The sequence below is a fragment of the Ochlerotatus camptorhynchus genome, unplaced genomic scaffold, assembly GCF_037179485.1.
Source record: "Ochlerotatus camptorhynchus isolate MF236.1 unplaced genomic scaffold, CSIRO-AGI_Acam_v1.1 ptg000077l, whole genome shotgun sequence".
Lineage (NCBI taxonomy): Eukaryota > Metazoa > Arthropoda > Insecta > Diptera > Culicidae > Ochlerotatus > Ochlerotatus camptorhynchus.
Window position 1 is genome coordinate 10192678 of NW_027040567.1, and position 25467 is coordinate 10218144.

General features: G+C 43.3%; 1 protein-coding gene across 1 annotated transcript; it reads right to left on the reverse strand.

The window, feature by feature from the left end:
• Positions 1 to 666: 666 nt before the first annotated feature.
• LOC135697725 (cationic amino acid transporter 4) lies at positions 667 to 23174 on the reverse strand. Its single transcript, XM_065217521.1, has 5 exons — positions 23022 to 23174; positions 22714 to 22880; positions 3714 to 5168; positions 2380 to 3653; positions 667 to 1869 (listed from the first exon to the last, which is right to left on the reverse strand). The coding sequence occupies exons 2-4, from the start codon at positions 22853 to 22855 to the stop codon at positions 3259 to 3261; spliced, it is 1992 nt and encodes a 663-aa protein (XP_065073593.1). The 5' UTR covers positions 22856 to 22880; positions 23022 to 23174; the 3' UTR covers positions 667 to 1869; positions 2380 to 3258.
• Positions 23175 to 25467: the final 2293 nt, after the last annotated feature.

Here is a 25467-nt window from a genome sequence, read left to right on the forward strand (position 1 = left end):
CGTGGTTAAAAGTGACATTTCGAAAGTTATTCTTCATTTTCGAAAATCCCTGTGCTGTCAATCGACCGGTTTTCGAGAAGAACTCAACCACGGTTGTCAACATTTAACTTCTTGTCTGTCAGAAATAACCACGCTCGGATAGCAGCGTTAATCGATAACTTTCCATCTGTCAAATTTTAACCAAAAGTTAAAATAATCCACCAAATGGTTCAGAGCCTAAATGAGTGTTTAATAACCGTGGTGAATTGAATTTCTTTCAAACGAACACATCAATAACCCGATACAGAAAGGATAGCGTTTTTATTGTTTCTCTATCTCAGTTGATAACAACAGATTTACAGTAACTGCTGCAGCTTTACATCATTATATGGCTTTTGTTTTGGTTGTTGATGGGTTACTAGGATGTTGTTACACATCTAATAGATCGAAGTGGGATAATTTTCCCATCCTCATCCATCCACCATAATGAGATAAGCTGCTGCTTCGGTCTCTCCCGTACAGGTAAATACAATAGCTTACAAATAGGTTTGATATCTTCTATTAATTGATCTGATTTATATCGTCTCGTTTTGCAGATGCTTTATTTTATTTGTTCCACTTTTTTTTTGCTTTGTTCGGTTAATAAGATTCATGAGACACAATGACAATCGCTGGGTTAATCTTGCATTTGTTCTTTTTTTTTTCTTGGTTAATCATAATACTTGTGTGTAGGTACCTATTTGTCACTATCTCCTAACTTTAGGTGAATCAATTATGCGGTCAATGTGTGAATGATATATAATACTTACACCTGGTGATAAATATACTTTTTTTTTTGGTGAAGGACTGTGTATATATTTAATAGTTATATATATATATGAATAATGTTTATCTTCTTCGTTTTTAATAATTGGTAGCTATTCAGACCTCTAGTCGACAAAGAATTATACCTACTAATGTTTTGTAGAAAAGCTTGCTCTTTACAAGAAAACGTGTTATTGTTTACCAGTTTTTGTTTTGCAGACTATTGTTAATAATATAGTTTATTTACTAAATCCTAAAAGTTAGTCTATCATAAATATACATAAATGCATTGATTTTGGTATTGATCTATCTTAGGTTAAACAAAAACGACAAAGGACGTTGGATGCTGTGAGGTATGATGTCAGCAAAAAAGTGTTTTTTTTTTCTTCTGTTGGGTCGTGGGGTGGTCTGATTGATCATAAGAAATAACGTGACGGAATCATCTATGGGTACCAGGTACAAATACGGAATAACAAGAGCAACACATTTTTTACTTTAAATTCTAGCACGCTTTACGGTTAGACCTTTCGAAGGAATTGTGACAAATACTGAATGGGTCGGGTGTAAAAGTATAGGTGAGTGCGCTTTGTGCTCCACGTGTTTTCAAGGTTGGATTAACAGAATTGGTTCAATCATTTGCATATGGTTTTTGACAATCTTTAAGTTTTTTTAAAATCTGTGTTAAGTCTGGTTTGCAGGATCCATTAAGCTTAAAAAGGCAGTGAGCCTCCTATACGTCACTATCGAAAGTACAATCGATGCATAGAAATATCGAGATATGAAGAAGCCAATTCAATACGGCGTTCATAACAGGGCTCTAAACTTTCGAAGCTCTAAAATGAACTTAAGTTTTGATTCTTTCGTACAACGTGTTTAACGCATCATATCTATAACGCCTAGCGAAACGAAACGAAAATGAAAAAGAAACACGCTTTGAACGCTTTGCTCACCCCTTTCAATGAAAGTAACGTCGATGTTCGAGTTGAAACGAAGCCTCATTATAGCTTTCAATTCCTTTCACCGACACTGTCATTTTGTTCAATATGCGTTATGTCCCATTTTCGTTACTTTTTTTTAGATAAATATCTAGGGTAGAGAACTACTTCGGCCTAATCGCCCATTTTGGGCCTATCCAGCAGACAACTTTAAATAAATCCATGATTTCAGCATTAACAAGTCAATTATGCGTTTGGTACGATACTTTAGTTAATAACCTACCGAACGAAGTCAATGAGAACGCGTGATATCAAGGTGTGCACCCATTATTCCCAAACACAAAAGAAGCGCTCCGACCGAATCAATTTTTATCTTCATCCGATAGGCCGAAGTGAATTCATTGGCGTTTCAATGGCGTTGCAATGCGTTAGGCCGAGTTTAGAATCCGTAGGCCGAGTTTGGCGTCAAGAAGCAGTGTTAGACTTTTGACAATATCTCATCGATTGGTTTCTTTTTATCAAATCTTACGGTACGTACGGAAAGGTAAATAAATTTGGAAGCCATCAGTAATAATAACATTCCGTTTGGTGCTAAACTGCGCTAGATTAAGAAAGGCTAAGTGCGAGCTGTGCTTAATAGGCCGGAAATGGGGTAGTTAACCCTATGTGGTTGAAAGTTAAATTTAACACTCGTCCGCTTCACCGAAGCTTGAAAGAAAGACGAATGAAACAACGGGAGAAAGGGAGACAAACGAATGCAAACATTGTGTAGAACTAGAATTTTGACTAGAATGGGGTAAGTTAATCGATTTGCTTGGGACCAATAGGCTAGTAAAGCAGTGAGCCAATTTAAAATCGTTGGTTTCCACCAGTTGTCTTACCCCGTCGTTCATTGAGAAAATTTATTGAGGCGTTTGGACAGTACCAAGTAATTCAATAACTCTCCAGTAACATGTGACTAGGACCATGTGCCAAATGTAAAACAATGCCTTTACACATCGAATGCTCATAAATCACAATATTCCCACGCAAATTAACAACACGATCCAATAGAGCAAACTTGTTTTACCATATGCTTCTGTCGGTTTGCCTGAATGAGTCTTAATCCGCGAGAAATCGACGCTTCAACATGGTTTAAAACCTTCGTTTACGTTTGACACATAGGCCCTTTTTGCATGTTCCTCTCGAACTAAGTGTACTTCTTTTTTCTTCGAGCATACCGGGCTCAAGTTTGATCTTCCTACTGCTCAATTTCATACAAGCCGTATGTTAATTTTCCCCGCAAAACCCAATGAAAGTGCAAATGATTTTCCCGAAAATTCTGCGTGACAAAAAATGGGCTAGAATTGTTTGCGTCGTCTTAATTGATAGAAAATGGAAGCGTCGTGTGTATAGTCAGTAACGGCGTAGAAAAAGTTCTGCGTATAATACTTTTTATCCCATTTTGTGCCACCTAGTATTAAGCGTAACAACATAAGACTTCTCCCACACTGTGCATGTATATAAATTGCTTATTTTCCCGCAACATTAACCTCCCACCTTATGAGTCATCATCGTCATCATCAATGATCGCTTGTCTATCGACACTCTTTCTGCTGACCCGTCCCTTCACGATCTTGGTCACCGTTACCCGTGTTCCTCCGGTTAGGCCGGCCGAATGTGTAGCCCCCCAGCCACGGATGGCTTCCTGAGTTGACATGAGCATCGAGTAGGACGTTCCCAGTTCTCCTTCTTTACTGTTGCGAATCCCGTACAGGAAGTAAACCAACATACCAATCGACAGCCAGATGAAGAACCGGAGCCATGTGAGGAAACTCAGATGTACCATAAGTTCGATGTTACAGAATATACTGAGCGCAGGGATGTACGGAACCAGTGGCACCTTGAACTGGAGACCACGTGTGTTCTGGTGGTGGGCCGAGATGACCACAATACCTGTTGAGAATGAACAGCATTAAGGTTTACGTTAAGTCAGTGCATAAAAATCATACTCACATGCCACCAAACAGAACAGCAGGAATCCATAGAGCCCCAGAGCCCACCAGGTCCCGTTGTACAGCTCATCCCAGGAAACTGCAAGCTGGAAGCAAACGGCCACACTGAGAACACAAAACAGCAACACCGCTCCGGAGCAAGCTACTCCCGGTTCACAGCGTCCCAGAATCGGCTCCAACCAACGAAACTGTGGCCGCAATCGCCCGGCCAGAGCAATTTCAATCATCTCACTCGTCGGAGACGACGGATCTACGGCACTCGATTGGGACGAAGATGAAGCGTTCTCTTCTTCGTCGGTTCCCGGGGTATCCGGTGCCAAGTGGACCGTTTCCTCGACGGAAATTGGTCGATAGCGGAGCACGATAACGCTAGCACTCACAATGGTGTAGGCCAGTAGCGTCCCAATGGACATGAATTCCACCAATTTCTCCAAATCAAACAACAGTGCAAGCAATGCAGAACAAAATCCAGATACGGCCAAATTGAGCAGTGGAACCTGGGTTTTGGTGTTTACCTTACCGAAGCAGGAAAATAGTAACCCATCGCTGGCCATCGCGTACAAGCACCTGGGAAGAGCGAACAGCGAGCCCAACAACGTTGTCGTCATACCGCAGATAGCACCAGTAGATATAGCATACTTTGCCCAAGCAATACCACGTGCCCCGAACGCATCCGGAAGAGCCGCAGCCGGATTGATTTCATTGTACGGTATCATAAGAGTCAGAGCGGCGCTTACCAGCACATACCCGATGGTCACGACACAAAGCGATAGGATCGTGGCCACTGGAATGGATACACTCGGATTCTTGGCTTCCTCTCCGGACGTAGCAATGCTATCAAACCCTACAAACGCATAGAAGCAGGTGGCCGCCCCTGCCAGCACTCCACCGAACCCGTACGGAAGAAATCCTTGCTCCGGCAGTGACCAATTGGCAGGTTTTGCATACCAAAACCCAAGCACTACCACCAGCGTCATCACCACCACATTTACCGTCGTCAGGATACTGTTGATCATGGCCGTTGCCTTCACCCCGGTTGCCAACGCAATCGCATAGGCCATACAAACGGCAAACGCCAAAAAGTCCGGATACTTGGCCAACAGTTTTTCGTGCATCTCCCCCGTTATTTCCATCGTCGTATTGGCCACAATGTTTCCCAGCATCGAGTCAACGTATCCACTCCATGCACGGGCCACCGACGCCGCACCCAGCATGTGCTCCAGTATGATGTTCCACCCGATGACGAACGCCCAAAACTCTCCGATTGACACGTACGTGTAGACGTAGGCCGAACCGGCCTTCGGCACCCGAGTTCCAAATTCCGCATAGCACAGGGCGGCCAGCAGTGATACCAGTCCGGCCAGTATGAATGACAGCACTATGCCAGGACCGGCCATTTCGCGAGCCACCGTTCCGGTTAGTACGTAAACGCCGGCGCCCACCATGTGACCAATTCCTGCAATGGGAAACGAATAGGACAAAAGATGAAAGGGTGGTTAAAGGCGTCTTATTAAAATGGGATTGATGTTCATCTTAGGCAAGAAAAGCACGTGCGGTAATTTTGGAACAACGTTTTTTTTTTTTTTTAATTCTTTATTTAAGAGATTTTTAGCCTTAGGCTAGTTCATCTCTATTTTGGAACAACGGAAGTTTTTCATACTAAGAGCCAATTCCTTCACCTGCGCTTAAAACTTGATACAGGTTTATCCATGCACGTTTTTTTTTTCCTCTACCGACGCCAGGTAGGCAGCTCCCACACCTGGACCCTACCTATCGATATTCCTATATTCACCCAATTATACAGTTCCGTGCGCCAAGTTAAAATTGAGTAAGCTGCGTAAAACTCAATTTTGAGTTGTTTGAACTTGACGTTGAGTGAAAACAACTTTAAAGTAAGTAATCATGTTTGCATGCGAGTGAATGACAACAAATCAAAATTCAGTAGGCGCTAGAACCAACAATCAATACGAAACTAACGATTTTAAATTGGCTCACCACTTTAGTAGCCTATTGGTCCCAAGCAAACGATTAACGTACCCTATTCTAGTTGAAATTCTATTACTACACTATGTTTGTTTTGATTCGCTATGAAAGTTTGATAGATAACATCAGGGGTGTGTGGATTTATGCAGAACATGCAGGGGTGAGTGAAATAGCTTGGGACTGCTTGGGACCGTTGTTCTGGTACTGAGTGAGGCAAAAATAATAATGATTTTCTTCGGGACCCAGTGGTCTTAGAGTTACCTCTATGCTAGAACCATAGAGGTAACTCTAAGACTATAGAAGGTCCCGAAATAACGTGCTCAACTTTTTGGCTCAGCTTTGGTACTCTCTTCGGTCCCAAGCTAATCGATTCACCCCTCGAAACTGTAAGCTGCGGCTTACCTGCCAGCCTATAGCTGGCCCGATTTTACCCCGGCGGGGCGGCCTCGAGCAAGGGTACTTCCCCCAAAGACGTTCGGATTTGGGTGGGACAAAACAACAAAAAGTAAATCAATTTTAGACGTCTATTCGCTACTTATCTTCTCCTCCTCGCTGTTGGTGCTGCTGTTCGGTGGGGCCCTTCGACGACAATATAACGGCGGTTCTGCTGCTACAAAGCACGGACTGTGCTGAGCGGTTTGCTTCTTCGGCTGTCCTTGACACTTAGCGGGGGGGATGAGCGGGGCTCGTCTGTTGGAACCCCCCCGGCGACGTTGGTGACGAATCACCGGATTGCCTACTCGCCGTAGGCAACCCCGGCAGACACCGCGGTGTTTCTGCCCAGGCAAACTCACCTGTAGTACTGCCTGCTTCGTCCTGCTTGACGATTAACTGCGGTGGCGAGACTGGCTCTATTGGCTGAGCCACCGCAGTCAGGACGGCGAGTGTCTACCGGATCCTTTGTGGTTAGCCGGGGAAGCGATTAGCTCCTTAGCACTTAGCTTCCCACAATGGCGATCCGACACTCTGTTGCACTCACAACTTTCACGGCCACGGAGCCGACTTTCACTCGCGGTGCACAACAAATCCTCCGGACTGGCACTCGCGTCGTGGCTGGGCAAACCTTTCCCAGTTAAAGTCGTTTTTCTCGGGACTAACGGAAAAAGCGTCTCCGAAGAAAAAACCCGCGTAGACTTCACCGTGGCTCGAATTGTTCTCCCGGTTTTCACAACGTCACCTCTTACAAAACAAAACCGCCATCGCTCCTGCAACCGCGCTCGACTTTTTATGCTGTTGATCTGATTCGCCTTCTTTTGCAGCGGGAGGAGAAACGGGACCTAATTTTATTTGAGACACGATACATTCTAAAACGATAATTTTTTTCCTATCTAACTAAACTAATAACAACAAAAAATAAATAAAATAACGCGCAAAATTTACAAGTTAAAATTATTCACGAAGGCATAGTGGTGAGTATGTCGCCGGCCGTGCGATGACAACAAAAACAAAGCATAACAAACACGGCACACACTCGTGTAAAATACGGCAATATTACACTCGGCGGCAAAACTACACAAAACGGGATAAATTGTAACACGCAGGTTACAATCTCGCCCACACCGAGGAGAAAAAAAAATGGCACCATTTTTTTTTGTTATCCCTAACACCTAACACCGTGAACAATTTTGTATAAACGAATTAAAATGAAAATAAAAAAAATAAATAAGAAAAAAATAAAAAATCTGCCTAATCCTAACAACTTTTTCCACAATAAAAAATGTCACAATCAGGGACAGAGAAACGACCGGACTAATAAATCGGTGCCTCGACATTCTCACCCATCTGTAGACCAGAGTTGGGTCTCCGAGATGCGTCAACTCCACCATTATCACATCCGGGTTGCAACGGGTGAATGAAGACTCAATTCCACCCGAGCCAATTCAAATAAACACTCGAAAGCATTCGCTTCCTAAAACCCTGCAAGTCCCAGTTATGGTTTTGACTTGCAGTGGAACGGTTGTCAATTCCAGTTTTTTTTGACTGTCCAGTTTGTGCCCTGACGATATCCATACTCTAAATATCGATTGGGGTTTTAATTCTTTTCAAATTCATACTTAAATGTCTCACTCATTCATCAACACTCATTTGGCCTACGCGTTCATTATTCAGTAACGTGAGTACTCCGAATTAAACCCCCGACATATTACACACATAAAGTAATCAAACAACTGGACACATACTGGACATCGGTAGGTCTTCTATACATCAAGTGAATTTCCGAAGAAAAACACAAGAGCAAGACCCCGAATGTGAAAGCCAGTCAATTAAAATCTATTTCTATGAAGAATTAGCCTAATTACTCTGATTTCAACATAAAATGAAAGAAAACAAAAATTATGAAAAACAAATTAAAATTGGTGTTTGCGCGCGCCAAAATTACGGCGAGAAATTTTCTCAGTGTATTCCCACTGAGGTGTTACGCGCAAAAGTGTAACCCATCCTGAACAGATTGCGGAACGCACGATAAATGAAACTGTCAATCCGTTGATGACGTCATCCTCGCGAAGAGGCAAAAGAGAATGAGAAAACGAGATGTAAACAAAAACAATCGAATCGCGAAACCGTCGATCGCGGTTCGATTAATCTTACCTCGTTTTCGGTAGTTTTGAGGCTTTTGCCGTCGGGAAAGCCTCTGGTGATGATTTTTTTTGCTGGTGGTGTCCTTCTCCGTAAGGAGGAAAATAATGTGCACGGCGGATTGGCCGTTTTAAGGTCGAAAATGGACCTGTGAAAATCCCGTCATTCAGTATGAATGACTACGGGTAATGTTTTGGTTCTCTGATGAACCATTTGAACGGTGCCGAAGAAAGAAATTCTCCCTGCGGAGCAATTTTTTAAGTTTAACGGGTCCTAGGTCGACCCTTTGGATGACTCCGACTTCCAAACAGTTAGAGGAATCTGGAGGTAAGTCAACCGGCAACATATTGGTGATGAATTCGCTTCCGAAATCGTCACTTTCCATCCCGAGACTCCCAATTGAGTACCGAGTATGATGTACTGATGACGATTTGGAAGCAGTAGGAATTTATTTTGTTGACCGGTTGACGATTATTCGCTGTTGGACGGAAAATGAAACTTCGGTACAAAGTACTGTTGTTGGTAAGTACTTTGCATGTAAATCAATTAGAATTAATCATGCTAATTGATATTTTTCATTTTAGGTCATCTTCATCAAATCCCGGTGGATGAGGAAGCTTATTCCTGTTTGGATGGTGCCGCGAAGGCTGAAAAAATGTTTGGGCTCGAATATGGAATTTTTCCATTGAGAAAATTGAAAAGTAGGTGAGCTCCAAATTTAATAAGAATTAGTTTATAATGAAGTTTTTGAAGGGATAAGATTCCAAAACTATTTTTAGTCGGATCTTATCCCGTTTTTCAAACAATAAGGGCATTGAGAATGCTCGTACCCTTCAAATCCACAGATAACACAGAACACACGCGAGGGTAGGGGGCACGATTCATGATCGTGGCCTCTTCCTTCGCAGTTATAACAGACTCCAAGGTCTGGTGGACGATATACGTCCACAAGGCAATCCAATAGGGTTACCGATTTGTGTGTCTGTGTTGTTTTCAGGTTTTTATGAGCATTCTTGGGGAGATTCTGGCCTATCTGTTTACCAGATGGTTTGTTGATTTCTGGTGAAGGTGGTCGTCCACTTTTATTCCAGAAAATCTTTGTTTTAGAATTGTTTCTGCGATTCTCCTGCTGTGGCTTATCTCTTTGGTAGCCATCCGAGGCAGGTTTCGCAGATGTTGTAGTGGTTTCTCGGAACTTCCCAAATACCTTTTGGTAGATGGGTGTCTTTGAAGCATCTACTGATTTCCCGAGGCTTATTAGCTCGGCCAGCGTGTTCACCGGCTGGAAGATAAGAACCTCTTTGTATTCGGTTCTGAGATTCCGCTTTAAAATTTCGAGCTTTTCGCTTCGTGTTAGCGATGCGGTCATAGCGCAAAATATTTTCTCCATTTGTAGGTAATATTCCTGAAAGGATTCATCTCGTTGTTGGCGACGCTGAGATGCTTTTGTTTTGAGCGCAGCGTCAAGTTCAGGGTGAACAAAGTTCGCCTTGAGCTCACAAACGAGATGATTCCAGTTGAAAAGGCGCTTTTGAGACCGCATAGTCTGGAACCAGGCCAGAGCATTTCCGGTGAACAGATGCATGGCTGAGTTGAAGAGTTCCTCTTCGGAAAGTTGTTCTGATTCTGCATAGTGGTGAACATTTTCTAAAAATTCGTTAAGTCCGATCCCCTCATCATTCCCAGCGTATTTTTGGATTTTCCAGTCAGCCACCCGTTGGTGCTGACGACAGAACGCGGGGAACTCGACCGTTTCTTTACTTTTCCAGTTTGGAGAAGTAAAGATCGGGAGTGAAGGATGAACTTCGGAGTTCTGAAAATAATGTCCAGGACCGACATTACCGAATGTTTTAGAATTGTTCACCATACCAGAATCAATAAAAATGTGTGGTTTAAAAATACCTGGACTTTTTGCAGGCTCTGAAAAGCGCTTTTGCAAATCCGCTGGATTTATAAACCCTCCTAACGTGTGTTGGTCTATATAAGAAAAACCGGTTGGTTCTCCCACCAAACACGGATCATCCAGTTTTGTGTTTAGATCTGGGCCAGTCACGTTAGGAGTCATGTTGTGAACGATGATCTGTAAATCAGAAACCGTTTTGCGAAGTGTTTCGACTTCCAAAAGTGTGTTCTTCAGTGCAGAGGTCATCGAGTTGATTGTAGCAATCCCGCTGTGGAACTTTTGAAGAGATTCTTCAAAAGTTTGATTCCTCAGAGAAGTCTTTGCTTCACTCTGTGTGGATTGTTGTTGCAAATCCTGAATCTCCGCCCTAATTTCAAGTAAAATAGCGAAAATTTCATTTCCTACGCCTGGGTTTCCCGAGTCTTCCACATTAGACCATTGTTTGTATTGATCTTGTGGCGTAGTGTCCAAAACGAGCAAGTCATCCTCATTTTCTCCATCTTCCTCAATCGTCAATGGATCAGATAAAGGAATGTTTTTGTGATTTTTGTCGAAATGTTGCTTGTATAAAGCAAACACTTTTTGAAAGAATTGTAAAGTTATTTCCCTTATCTGACCCATGACGTGATGTTGGATAATTTGAAGTCGGGTACCCAAATGGAGTAACCTACTCCGAAAAATTTCCTTGTTCGGGCACCTTTGGTGAAGTTCTTCCTCAATGGAACAGAACTTCCCCTGACAAACCACCAAATCATCCACCGCACTACCTGGGAGACGACGAGCAACTTTAGTGGATTTCTCCTTTTCGCCATTCATCATTTCCCACAAACGACAACATCGTTGGACACCAGTTGGATCCGATTCAGGAGGGATTATAACACCACGAGAGTTCAACTCGTAGTCCAATTCATCGCAACACAAATAATCAACGCGCAACTGCAAATATGCAGCGTTGAAATCGTCAAGCGACAACGATTCAACAGCCATGTTGATAGGATGAATGACACAAAGAAGCAAAATATGAAAAGGATCAAAACGACACAAACAATATGTAGAGTATGGACACGGTAAGGTACCTTAATTGATTTACTGACGATTCCTTAAATTTTAGGTAACAAAATGCGTCCGAATGCCATCCAAATCGGTTCGAGGGAATTGAAAGTCAACTTCTGAGAACGAAACAACGCCGGATATGACAACTCGTTCTACAGAAGGCAACAAGAGTCGATTAGCCGATTTAGAATAAGACAAACATGTAAAAAATATTAAAACGAACCGCGCCTATTGCGGAAAAAGCCTCACCACTATCCTTATTCCACCCAAAATCCAACTTTTGGTGGAAGTACCCCACGCTCGGATGGAAAAAAATATCGGAAGATATTTTTTTCCGTGTATATTTACGTTGGGCGCCAATTGTAAGCTGCGGCTTACCTGCCAGCCTATAGCTGGCCCGATTTTACCCCGGCGGGGCGGCCTCGAGCAAGGGTACTTCCCCCAAAGACGTTCGGATTTGGGTGGGACAAAACAACAAAAAGTAAATCAATTTTAGACGTCTATTCGCTACTTATCTTCTCCTCCTCGCTGTTGGTGCTGCTGTTCAGTGGGGCCCTTCGACGACAATATAACGGCGGTTCTGCTGCTACAAAGCACGGACTGTGCTGAGCGGTTTGCTTCTTCGGCTGTCCTTGACACTTAGCGGGGGGGATGAGCGGGGCTCGTCTGTTGGAACCCCCCCGGCGACGTTGGTGACGAATCACCGGATTGCCTACTCGCCGTAGGCAACCCCGGCAGACACCGCGGTGTTTCTGCCCAGGCAAACTCACCTGTAGTACTGCCTGCTTCGTCCTGCTTGACGATTAACTGCGGTGGCGAGACTGGCTCTATTGGCTGAGCCACCGCAGTCAGGACGGCGAGTGTCTACCGGATCCTTTGTGGTTAGCCGGGGAAGCGATTAGCTCCTTAGCACTTAGCTTCCCACAATGGCGATCCGACACTCTGTTGCACTCACAACTTTCACGGCCACGGAGCCGACTTTCACTCGCGGTGCACAACAAAACATAGGAAAAACCAATAACCCCTCATTTTATCTGTCAAACTTTCATAGCGAATCAAAACAAACATTGCGTAGTACTAGAATTTCGACTAGAATAGGGTACGTTAATCGTTTGCTTGGGACCAATAGGCTACTAAAGTGGTGAGCCAATTTAAAATCGTTAGTTTCGTATTGTTTGTTGCTAGAACTCTAAATTGAGTTGGCGCACGGAACTGCCAACCTGAGTGAAAAGAACTCAAAATTAGGTACTTTTTTCTTTCCGTGTACACTTTAACCAACCAGTTACCTCTATGCTTTAACCAGGTTTAAGTCCTAGCGCAGGTGAAGAAATCGGCCCTAAGCATGAACAATATTTCATTGGTATACTTTTTAGTTTCGTTTTGAGCCTTCTAATGCTGATTATTCATTGTCTTCGCATTACTTTTTCTCAATCAAGTGTTTATTTTTAACTTGCAACCGAGCTTGCAACGATAAGCCGTTTAAAGCTTGGTTTAAAGAAGATCGAAATGCGCTATGCTTGCTTGTTTATTTTCGTGCTCGTGACTGTCATTCTGTTTTTTCAATACTGGAGCTTCTTGAAATAGTTTTTGCAGAAGGATATAAATCGTCACGAGTGCAGATTAATCTTCGTTTTTTTTATTGCGACAAACGTTGATGGCGACGGACGAGCAAGCGCGGATCATTCTTGAACGTGAAGCAGTACAGTTTGGTTTTTGCTCGCTCTGACGAGTTGTTCGAAAGTTTCTAGTTTGTTCCAAACATTCGCAGTTTAATCAACAATCAATACGAAACTAACGATTTTAAATTGGCTCACTACTTGACTAGCCTATTGGTCTCAAGCAAACAATTAACGTACCCCATCCTAGTCGTAATTCTAGTACTACACAATGTTTGTTTTGATTCGCTATGAAAGTTTGACAGATAAAATGAGGGGTTATTTTATTTTCCTATCTTTCGAGGGGTGAATCGATTAGCTTAAGACCGAAGAGAGTACCAGTGCTGAGCCAAAAAGTTGAGCACGTTTCTTCGGGACCTTCTAGTCTTAGAGTTACCTCTATGGTTTAATCGCGTCGTCAGTAGTGTCGGTCACTTCGTGTGATGGGAAGACAGCGCTCCCGGAGCAGGCTCCGAGAGAAAGCGGAGAAGAAGAACAGCGGTGAAGGTAGCTTGATTGTACTAGAGTCGGTGTAAATATAATGAGCCACGCCAAGAGAAAAACAGTTGAACTCGCATCACGGTTTTCGAAAGACTACCTTTCTTTTAACTTGGCAACAGAGGACTTCTATATCAACTTCAAATGACTTCTAGCGAGAAAAAATAATAGCGGCTGTAGTAAATCATTATATCAGTGATTTTGTCAAATGATCCTAACAAAAAATAGTAGAAATTCTCATTACTGATCATTACCAAACGTATCCCATGACAATTGAATTATTAACATTTCTTCGATTATATTTTATATTTTTTTACAATACCTTTCGTGGACATTTCATAGCATCGTAATGTTTGTTTACTTTGCACGATAGGTAGCTGGTTTGACATTTCGATAGTATATCCCGTGTCATTAGTTTAGTGCATGTCGTATTACTCCATCACTATTGAGAAATGATGAAGTATTCAATTTTTTTACAGTTGTCATTCTTGCATTTATCGCAAGGATCCGACTCTAATTGAAAGGTCCTGCTATTTATACCCTTCGGAGTGTTGAAAAACCCTCCAAAGACGCGCCCCTTTGTCAGTCAAAAGTGGATTCCTTAGCAACAAAATTAAGGAATGACACCGGTTATGACCATTAGACTGATGTAAAATTTGAATTTTTCGCTCCACAGTGCTTAAATGGTTTCAAATCGGGTCCTGATTAGCCTTCCAAAGTTACAACTCATTTGGTTAGAAACAGACTTCGCCCAAGTTATTTGAAGTTTACATATGGGAAATCTCAACTTTTTGTTCATTGCCTTCCAGTCTTTTCCATATTGAGCTGCGAAACAGTTCGATAGCTATTCTTATAGAAAATTTTCTCAGCTACAACTTTGCTGAAGATCGTTTCTATGTAAAACGAGACAGGAAAAAGTTATTAATTATTTAAGAGATTGGTAAACTTACGACAAGATCAAGCAGCTGCGCTGTAGGCAACACTGTATTTTGCAGTGTGACATAGTAGACATGATTTTTGTGACCTATTCAACGCCCCAGAAACGCCAATGTTGCCTGCTGAGCAGTTGATTGAGCATGATCATAAGACATCAGCGCATTTAACCATTGATAACTTTCGATCCTTGCATTTAATCAAAAAGAAGTTTTCAACAAAGTTGTATCTGGGAAAATTTCCTACAAGTACATTTGAAAGCTTGTGAAGCAGACCAATATGGTGAATTATTAGATAGACATGAACAAAAATCTTGGTTTTACCATAGTAATTCCCATACAAACTTCAACTGGTTTGTGCCATCTCAATTTCTCACCAAATGGTTTCAAATTTTGAGAGGTTAGTCAGGATCCAATTTGGAATCGTTTAAGTATTGTGGAGCAAAAATTTCAAATTTAGCATCACTCTAACGACCATGCATCAGAACCCTAGTCTTAACTGTGGAAGCTGATATCCGAAACTTCACACTTCAAACTAGGGAACAACGAATAGAAAATAAGGAATCTCATAGATGAAGACTAACTAACTCATTTTTTCCTTGTTTCAAGATCATCCCCGGTGGACAAATCCGAGTCTTGTCACCATCAACAAGGCATACAAAGTAACAAAGGGCTAAGATGTGTTCCTTGGATTACTGAAAAATCCTGTTCCTCTAGTTTGGAGCAGTCAGGACTAGGAATCGGTGGTAGATCTTACATCCCGTAACGTACCACGAAAAGGTTGGTTACTTGGGTACGCTATTCTTCCCACCGATGTTGGGAATACCATCTCTGCCAGGATGATTCCGATGGTAAGAGTGGACGTGACAATGCCACCCCGGCGAACGTCAGCGTCATTGGTGATTTCGGCGACGCCATCGACAACGAATCTGCTGCCAGCCCGAGTGCAGTAGAAATGAAACTTCCTCCACTGGTGGTGAAGAATGTGCCACTCACATCGCTGGGCGTCGCAGCTGAGTTTAAGCTCGACAGGATCGGCACCAAGGTGATGCTCCGTACTAAGGCGGAGTACGAGGTGGCCGTGAAATTCCTGAAGGATTCCAAAAGCGCTGTAAGCCATCCGCTCGATCTACTCCATCATCGTACGGTGGGAGCCATACCGTGGCGGCCATCATGACGTAACCCAAGTAACATTGCAGGTTTTATCGAGGTTTTATAGCATTCTACAAGTCCAAATGTGAATGTGAGAACTTCAGAGCGATCACCATTTTGAATGCCGCCTACAAAGTGCTATTCCAGATCATCTTCCGTCGTCTATCACCTAAAATGACCGAGTTCGTGGGAAGTTATCAAGCCGGCTTCATTGACGGCCGATCGACAACGGACCAGATCTTCACCGTACGGCTAATCCTCCAGAAATGCCGTGAATACCAGGTCCCCACGCATCATTTGTTCATCGACTTTAAGGCGGCATACGACAGTATCGACGGCACAGAGCTATGAAGAATCATGGACGAGAACGGCTTTCCTGGGAAGCTGATCAGACTGATCAAAGCAACGATGGACGGTGTGCAAAACTGCGTAAGGGTTTCGGGTGAACTATCCAGTTCATTCGAATCTCGCCGGGGACTGCGACAAGGTGACGGACTCTCATGCCTACTCTTCAACATTGCTCTAGAAGGTGTAATGCGACGAGCCGGGCTCAACAGCCGGGGTACGATTTTCACGAAATCCGGTCAATTTGTGTGCTTTGCGGACGACATGGACATTATCGCTAGAACATTTGGAACGGTGGCAGAACTATACACCCGCCTGAAACACGAAGCAGCAAAGGTCGGACTGGTGGTGAGTGCGTCAAAAACAAAGTACATGCTAGTAGGCGGAACCGAACATGACAGGATTCGTCTAGGAAGTAATGTCACGATAGACGGGGATACTTTCGAGGTAGTGGAGGAATTCGTTTTCCTTGGATCCTTAATGACGACTGACAACAATGTGAGTCGTGAAATACGAAGGCGCATCATCAGTGGAAGTCGTGCCTACTACGGGCTCCAGAAGAAACTACGGTCAAAAAAGATTCACCCCCGCACCAAATGTACCATGTACAGAACGCTAATAAGACCGGTGGTCCTCTATAGACACGAGACATGGACTATGCTCGAGGAGGACCTGCAAGCACTCGGAGTTTTTGAGCGACGTGTGCTAAGGATGATCTTCGGCGGTGTGCAGGAGAACGGTGAGTGGCGGCGAAGAATGAACCACGAGCTCGCTGCACTCTACGGCGAACCCAGCATCCAGATGGTGGCCAAAACCGGAAGGATGCGGTGGGCAGGGCATGTTGCAAGAATGCCGGACAACAACCCTGCAAAGTTGGTGTTCGTTACTGATCCGGTTGGCACAAGAAGTCGTGGAGCGCAGAGAGCACGATGGGCGGACCAGGTAGAGCGTGATCTAGCGAGCATTGGGCATGACCGAGGATGGAGAGCGGCAGCCGCAAACCGAGTATTGTGGCGTACTATTGTTGATTATGTCTTATCTTAAAAGTGATGTTGTACAAATAAATGTATGTATGTAAGTCCAAATCATGATCTACAGAACCTTCATAAAACCAAAATTGTTACTTGGGAACGTAGTGCCAGCGGTGCCTCAATTTTGGACACGGTACCCGCAACTGCAACATCAAGCCACGCTGCAGCAACTGCGCTCACGAACACGCCACACCCCTCGAAACATAGGAAAAACCAATAACCCCTCATTTTATGTGTCAAACTTTCGAATCAAAACAAACATTGCGTAGTACTAGAATTTCGACTAGAATGGGATACGTTAATCGTTTGCTTGGGACCAATAGGTTAATCAAGTAGTGAGCCAATTTAAAATCGTTAGTTTCGTATTGATTGTTGCTATCATCACCTGGAATGCTTGCTCTGTAAGAGCTAAACAGATTGAGCTTGCCGACTCCCTCCGCAAGCACAGCATCGACGTGGGCCTAGTAACCGAGACCCATATAGTCCGGCGACAGCTTCTAGTTGCCTGACCACAACATTATTCGGCTTGATCGCACCAGCTCCAGAGTGGGGAGTGTTGCGGTCGTCGTCAAGAAAGGGATAAAATAGCTCAGTCTGCCCGATGTCCGCACCTCTATCATCGAAGCCCTTGGCGTGGAGGCGAGGGGCACGCAATACAAAGAACCGGTGCGTTGAAGTTAAAATGCAATCAAAAGTACTTAAAGTAATTAATGCAGTTGAAGTAGTACCATAGAGACTAGAAGGTCCCGAAATAACGTGCTCAACTTTTTGGCTCAGCTCTGGTACTCTCTTCGGTCCCAAGCTAATCGATTCACCCCTAGAAACATAGGAAAAACCAATAACCCCTCATTTTACCTGTCAAACTTTCATAGCGAATCAAAACAAACATTGTGTAGTACTACAATTTCGACTAGAATGGGGTTCGTTAATCGTTTGCTTGGGACCAATAGGCTAGTCAAGTAGTGAGCCAATTTAAAATCGTTAGTTTCGTATCCACATTTCTTCGGGACCTTCTGGTCTTAAAGTTACCTCTATGTAGCTACTGAATTAGGTTAGTTGGAGGTGGAATTCGTGCAAATATTGAATTTAATAACCCTATATTTGCTTAATCTAGATACTACAATTTGATCCTAAAATCTGGTAACCTACAATTTGTTCCTAAACGCTATATACATGATTTACCCTGAGTAACTATAGTAAGTAGCTCATTCTACATCGTTTGCGTGCTTAACTAAAATAATAATTGAATCCCTAAATGCTAAATCTAGCCAAATCTTTGTTGAAAGAGTGACGGAAGATAACTCTCGGTTTGAAAATCTCCCGCTCAGCCTCCTATCGCTTTTCATGGAGGAATTTCGCTTCCTCCAGCGCTTTCTTATTTGCGCTTTTCTCCTGCAGCAACTGGTCTAGGGATTCTTCCAGGCTGACCTCACTGGTACTTCCCCTTCCAGATTCGGTTGCGGCATCACTCCTCGCTCTATTATTTCTGCTAGGTGGTTTCTTTGGGACAGACTTCTTGGTTCCTTTTGCCACCTTCAGCATATTTGTGCACTTAGAGCACGTCTACGGAACCTCCTTTACAGCTGTTGTCTTACCAGCACAACTATAATGGGTCCAGAAATCGCAGACATCACACTGGACCATATCATCTACGTGGTCATGAAAGGGATAAAATATCACAGTCTGTCCCATATCCGCACCTCTATCATCGAAGCCCTTGGTGTGGAGGTGGTGTCGTCAACTGGATACATCCAGTTCATCGCCCTCGACAGTGTGCCGCCAGCAGTGGACTGGCGGAACTACCAGCAGAACCAGAACGGTCGTCTGCTGTTTGACCACTCGTAGCATGGGCTGTACTCCGTTTGGTTTTCGAATGAGCAAACATTTATCTCACCGGTGGGCAACCCATCGACGCTAGACCTGTTCCTTGACAAATACCTGGTTGTCCAAGCTGGTAGCCTTGAATGAACTCAGCTCCGACCACCAACTGGTGGTGGCTGAATTGGGCTACAACGTGGACTCTGCTCCAAGCCTGCGCAAGGACTACCATCGCGTAAACTGGGCCCAGTTTAGACGCGTGGTAGACAGGCACATTATCGACAACCCGTCGCTTGACACCGTGGAGGACATCGACCGAGCGTTTGAGGGACTCCCCCAAGCCATAACCGTGGCTGACGAGGCGTGCGTCCAACGAGTTTCTGTGAGGGGTAAGTTTATTGCCATTGATTCGCACACCCAACTCTTGATTTGCCTGATAAATGTTCGTAGACGCCAGTTCCAAAGAACCGGAAATCTAGCGACGAAACGTGATATGGCCGATCTGATCAAGGAGATTGCTTCAAGAATGGTCTCACTCCGGAACGAAAGTTTCGGGCGGCTCGTCCAGAATCTGGACGACCGCTCCAGACCATTCTGGAAAGTTGCCAAGGTCCCAAAGATGCATCCCAAACACATTCCAAAACTCAAAGATGAATATGGTGACGATTGGCTCACAATCACCCATCAGCCGATCGTAGCTCATAACCACCCCTCAGTGTACTGGAGAATACCACCACTCACCACGTGGTGATTGAATAAACACCGTTTGGTGAGACCGGATGGAATTCATCTTTGTTATGGAAATCGCTTTTCCCAGACAATCAGTGATAATTTTAACTATCATAACAACAGTTTCACATCGTGCAATTTTCAAAAGGATAAAGCCTTGAATTTAACAGATGCATAGAAATATTTCTGAGCGATTGGTGATAAAACTATTGCAATTGGTCCAGATGGTTATTAACTTTCAAAATCTTCCATAATTTTGTTACATGTTCCATTTTTGGTTTTCACAAAGTGTACCCCCATATAGAAATCACAGACGGAGTCCTAAGTGTCTGTTAATTGACACTTTATTTCATAATCATCTCTTCAGTCCGCAACCCTAAATTTAGGTGGGGAACTTGTTTATAATTCATCATAAAGGGTGATACGGTCAAAATTTGGTCAATATCATCTTGACGTATTTCTTTCAATTTTGCATTTAAAAAACCTGAACACCCCTCATTTTGAAGGTGTGTGTGTGTAGAATGTTGCTCCTATTTTGATTTTGGAATTCACTCTTCAGTTGTCAAAATGCCGTCCAAGCAAGAAGAGCAGCGTATCAAAATTTTGCTCGCGCATTGCGAAAATCCGAGCTACTCGCACGCAAAGTTGGCAAAATCGCTAAAAGTTGCCAAATCAACCGTTACAAATGTAATTAAAGTGTTTGGGGAACGTTTGTCGACAGCCAGGAAGTCTGGATCGGGGGGAAATCGAAAACCGGAAGCCGCTGAGACGACAAAGAGAGTTGCCGGTAGTTTCAAGCGAAACCCTAACCTCTCTCTCCGAGATGCCGCAAATAAGCTGGGTGTATCGTCTACAACCGTGCATCGAGCCAAAAAACGAGCCGGACTATCGACTTACAAGAAGGTAGTGACTCCAAATCGCGATGATAAACAAAATACGACGGCCAAAGCGCGATCCCGGAGGCTGTACACGACGATGCTGACGAAGTTTGACTGCGTGGTAATGGACGACGAAACCTACGTCAAAGCCGACTACAAGCAGCTTCCGGGACAGGAGTTTTATACGGCAAAAGGAAGGGGAAAGGTAGCAGATGTTTTCAAGCACATGAAACTGTCAAAGTTCGCAAAGAAATATCTGGTTTGGCAAGCCATCTGTACCTGTGGCTTGAAAAGCAGCATTTTCATAGATTCCGGGACTGTCAACCAAGAAATTTACGTGAAAGAATGTTTGAATAAACGTCTGCTGCCTTTCCTGAAGAAACACGGTTGTTCCGTACTGTTTTGGCCGGATTTGGCATCTTGCCATTACGGTAAAAAGGCCATGGAGTGGTACGCCGCCAACAACGTGCAGGTGGTTCCCAAGGACAAGAACCCTCCCAACACGCCAGAGCTCCGCCCAATTGAGAAATACTGGGCTATTGTCAAGCGGAACCTAAAGAAGACCAAAAAAACTGTTAAGGGCGAACAGCAGTTCAAGGCAAACTGGCTTTCTGCGGCGAAGAAGGAGGACAAGGTGGCTGTACAAAATCTGATGGCAGGGGTCAAGCGTAAGGCCCGGCAATTCGGATTTGGAAAAGCGGAATATTGAATATTGAATATTTTTCCTGAATTTTATACTAATTGAACTTGAAAAAGAAATTTAATTTGATTTTTTAAATAAACGATTTCACCGATTTACACGCGTTTTTCCTTGACCAAATTTTGACCGTATCACCCTTTATGTTCCTATTTGAAGATTCATATATGATTGCAGTTTAGGAACCAGATGTAATAGATTATGTATTCGCATTTTTACGAGGTCCTGAATTTGGCCAAAATGACCCAAATAATAGTTTACTTCTACTGTATTTTAAATCAATATCAGGAAAAATGCACGAGAAGATCACTAAATAGCTTAACGTATAGTAGTATACGTGAACCATGCGGTTGTCTCTTGTACCTTAACCCCACCAATTTTTTTGAATAACATAACGGCCTACTTTCCCTAACTAAAACATCAGTGCCGAAAAGTGCTACTTTTCGACACTCTGTTCGGGGCAAAAATGTTGTATACAATTCGTTGCAAAATTAAATTATTTCAGCACTCGTCTTAATCCACATTTATGTCACTGTGAAGCAACTGTAAACTCTAGAGGGAATTTATATCTGTAATTGTAACCAGTGCGATTTTGTTTGCTAACCTGGTTAAAATTTCATATTTAATTATCTTAAATCATCCAGCTAGAACCTTTGTAGGGGTAAGAGGTGGGACCATTATCATCATCATTAATTATCGAACTCTACAAGCCTCATTGGATTGCATGACTCGTGCAAAAAAATCTTCTTTTTGCAACTTGTTTCAAAAATAACTATTTTGTCCCATTTGCTTTTGCTCTCTCTACTTGAAAACTCGCTTGGGGTAATAAAAAGTTGATTTTGACGAAATTAGAACCATTTTAGAGATACACATTTGGTATCTTTTCATGGTGGGTTTATTTTTACAAGAGAAGCATACCAATTTTTATTATTCTGTTTTCGGTTCCAAAATCGAGAGACTTGAGAAATTTTCAGATCTCCTTTATTTTTGCGAATAGCTTTTGGCATCTACATTTTCTTCTAGATTGAATTAATAATTGTAAAATCCAATTATATGTCTGTGTTGAAGTACCTTATTCTCAACGAAGTACTTCCACGAATCGAGAAAACAAACAAATTTCAGTAGAATAATGAAAACTCATTCCTTCTCAGGATCATGATTTCAACCAAGAAACATGCCACCCAATTGTGTAGGCAGATAATTACGTATGCAAGACATTTCCGCTTCATGCGCACATGTTAACCTAATGTTGCTCCATTTCTTGGAACCAGGTAGCTTCAATTTGCTTTAACTTGTTGCGTTTGTCTACCTTTTGACCATTGGCGATTTTTCATGGCAATAAAACCTTCGTCATCACCGATCTCATTTACGAACTCAATCCATATGGAAATGTTCGTTTCCTTGCGCGCACCTATTTGGCAAAGTAAATCTATTAACATATCCGCAAACATTACCGTCGTTCTAGTCTCACATTACGTCTGTGTGTCGTTGATCGTTACGGCATTAATCACATATATGTATATCCTTTTGTTCTTCGCTTGATTTCGTAGTCACAACATAGCACCCCCCGCAGCTTTTCCACCCACCCACGCTCAACCTTCATTAACAGCATAACTTACTTATATAGCATACATGTAGGCGAACGGAGGGAGCGAACGCACGAAATCACATTTTCAAGGACTCGCACGCAAAGACGTGCGTCGCTGTGATTGAATGTTCACACATTACATTTTATGCACCATATACCTACCCAGCAAGGTAATATCGAACGTGTTGAGGCATCGATTCAGCGGGGTTTCCATTAAGTCCGCCGGCAGCTGCTTGGTCCGGTTCATTTTGCTGCACAGTCCGGACATGACGTGACCCAGGATCATCCGCCTGGCGCTAGGCATCTTGGCTGCTGCTGTTCCTGGAAAGCTGAAATCCAGGCGAGAAAGGTACGACGCGTTGCCGTCCATATGGAAGCGCATTAAGGTGTGTAAAATTTTCGACCCACTTGATTAATAATTTAACGCCTTCGCAGCGAAGCGAAAGCGACGGAATTCTTTCGATACAGACCTTTTAGGATCCTTGCCAGAATATAGTCCTAAAGCGTTGGTGCCACCAAAAACTGCCCAGGTGAGAACCTTCCCAAACGTTCGGTGTTGTTGAGGTACAAAACTTTTCACTATCTTACGCGACGGACTCCCACAGCAGCTGATAAGTGCGAGCTTTTGCACTTGTCAAAGTCGTCTGAAGCCTGAAGTCGGGGGAACAACTTGTTCGATTTTGCCTGTTTCTGAATTCCTTCCTTATTCCTATATGTAGACTCTGTGTGCGGTCATGCGCATTGACCGGCAATACTCCGGTGTGCCTGTAGGGGCTGACTATAGCCACATACAGATATATAGTTTTTTTCCATACCGATAAGAGGTGCGTTCGCAGGATGAGATTGTTTACTAACAACAACAACCTGCTGGGGAGGAAGTTTATTAAGCTGCTTACATATTTATTTAATGATCCAGAGTGGTTTTCAAGCGCCAAACAAAAGCATCATCACATGTTTCGAAGTTTATGTTCGATTGATTGACTGTGCTTGAAGACGAGGTAGTGTATACATAAGTATGTATGGTGTCATACACAGCAAAAACTGTGTAAATTTACATGTGGTACATGATGTATTTTCTGTGCTTAGTTGAAACATACAGCAATAAGGCATTAATTTTGCATTGAATTTTACATGCATGTGTGTTTTTACATGGAAGTCAAAAATTCAATTGAAATTGACTTGATTTTCAAGGTTTTTTTTTTAATTTTCAACGAGCAACGATATAAATTTACAAGAGAGTGTAAATTTCAGGTCTTATTCGTTGAATTCCAGATCGTTAAACGTGTAATTTTAAATAAATAAACCTGCTCCACACACTTAGAAAAAATAATGTAAATTTAGGTGCTCAGAAACTGACATTTACGAGCGTCAATTTTGACATAAAATTGAGTCATAATAGACGCAAAATTCGGCTCAATCAAACGTACTTTAAAACTTTTCTGTCTCGGAGCACTTAATTTTACATGACATGTTTGTTTACGTCGTATCCTTTATGTCAAAGATGGACTCCGTCACGTGTAAGATTAGGTATTTCTAAGTGTGCAGTTGTATGTTGAAAATTACAAAATATTGTTATCTGTGTACGTTTCCATTCGGTACTTGCTCATTTGAAAATGCGGAATGAGTAAACCTCGCATCTGTGTTTTACCTTTCTTACAAAGAAGGGTACCATACACAGAAAAAAAAATGGTTGAATATTACATCCAAACTGCTGCAACCAGCCGCCATTCCTGCTCTATCCGCCACCCAGTTACCATTATCGAGAGGGACTCGATATGGCTCTGAAATGATTGCAACGTCGCACTTTGTTTCCGTTGTTGACTGCCACAACAGTTGCTGTGCTGTGCTACAATGATTGAGATTTATTTGGGTTACCTTCATTCTTGCTGGCCCACCATCGTCTTCTTGAACTCAGGGCACCTGAAACTTCCCGTCACATGGCCGTTTCCGTCCTCCTTTTTGCAGAGCATGCACCTCGGTTGCTTTGTACAGTCTTTTGCAACGTGCCCCTTCTCTCCGCATTTCCTGCACAGATCAGATCTGTCAGGGCCTTTGCAGTGTCTCGCCTGGTGACCGAAGCCCATGCATTTGTAGCATCTCTCCATTTTCTTAGATACCCGAGGAATAGCTTTCAACGGGCACACTGACCACCCAACCTTGATTCGGCCAGTCTTCAGCAGCTCGTTAGCTGCGTCCGAAGAAAGTCGTATCGATGCCGTCTGCGTGCCACCATACGCCTTTCTCAACCGAATTGCCATCGGTACGTCTCCCAGGTTGCATTGCACCTTCAGCGCACTTTTCAACTCGTCTTCTGTTGTGATCTCGTCCAGATCCCTGCACTCGACCACTGACTCCTGGGATAAGGCTCTTACGTTCGCCGTCTTGCCAAGAGATTTTTCGACGAGCTCTTTAAAAGCTGAGCTCTTAACCGTAGGGTCCCTTTTCAGCTCGAATAGCATCTCGCCTTTCTGGGTTCGCCTGGTTTTCACCACATTCTCGCCTAGTTGTTTCAACTCCGGATCCTCTCTCACTTTCCGGAGGAGTGCTGCGTAGGACGTTTTGTCCTTCGCCTCAACAACCAGAGCGTCACCCTTGCTTCTCTCCCTACGAGGCCTAGGCTTCTCCTTATTCTTCCTGTCTTCCTTCTTCTTCTCTTCCTTCTTCCTCGCTTCATCTTCCTTCTTCCTCGCTTCCTCTTCCTTCTTCCTCACTTCATCTTCCTTCTGTTTTTTCTTCCTCTCCTTCTGGTTCTCGACTTTACACCACGCACCATTTTCTCCCATCTCCTTGATGCCTTCCTCGTCGTCCCTGCGTTTTTTGGGCTCCTCCTCATCTCCTGGCGTGTCCCTATCTCTCTTTTCAGGACGTGGATTTGTGGGTCCCTTCGGAGTCTCATGTGCTTGAGCCAGTCTTATG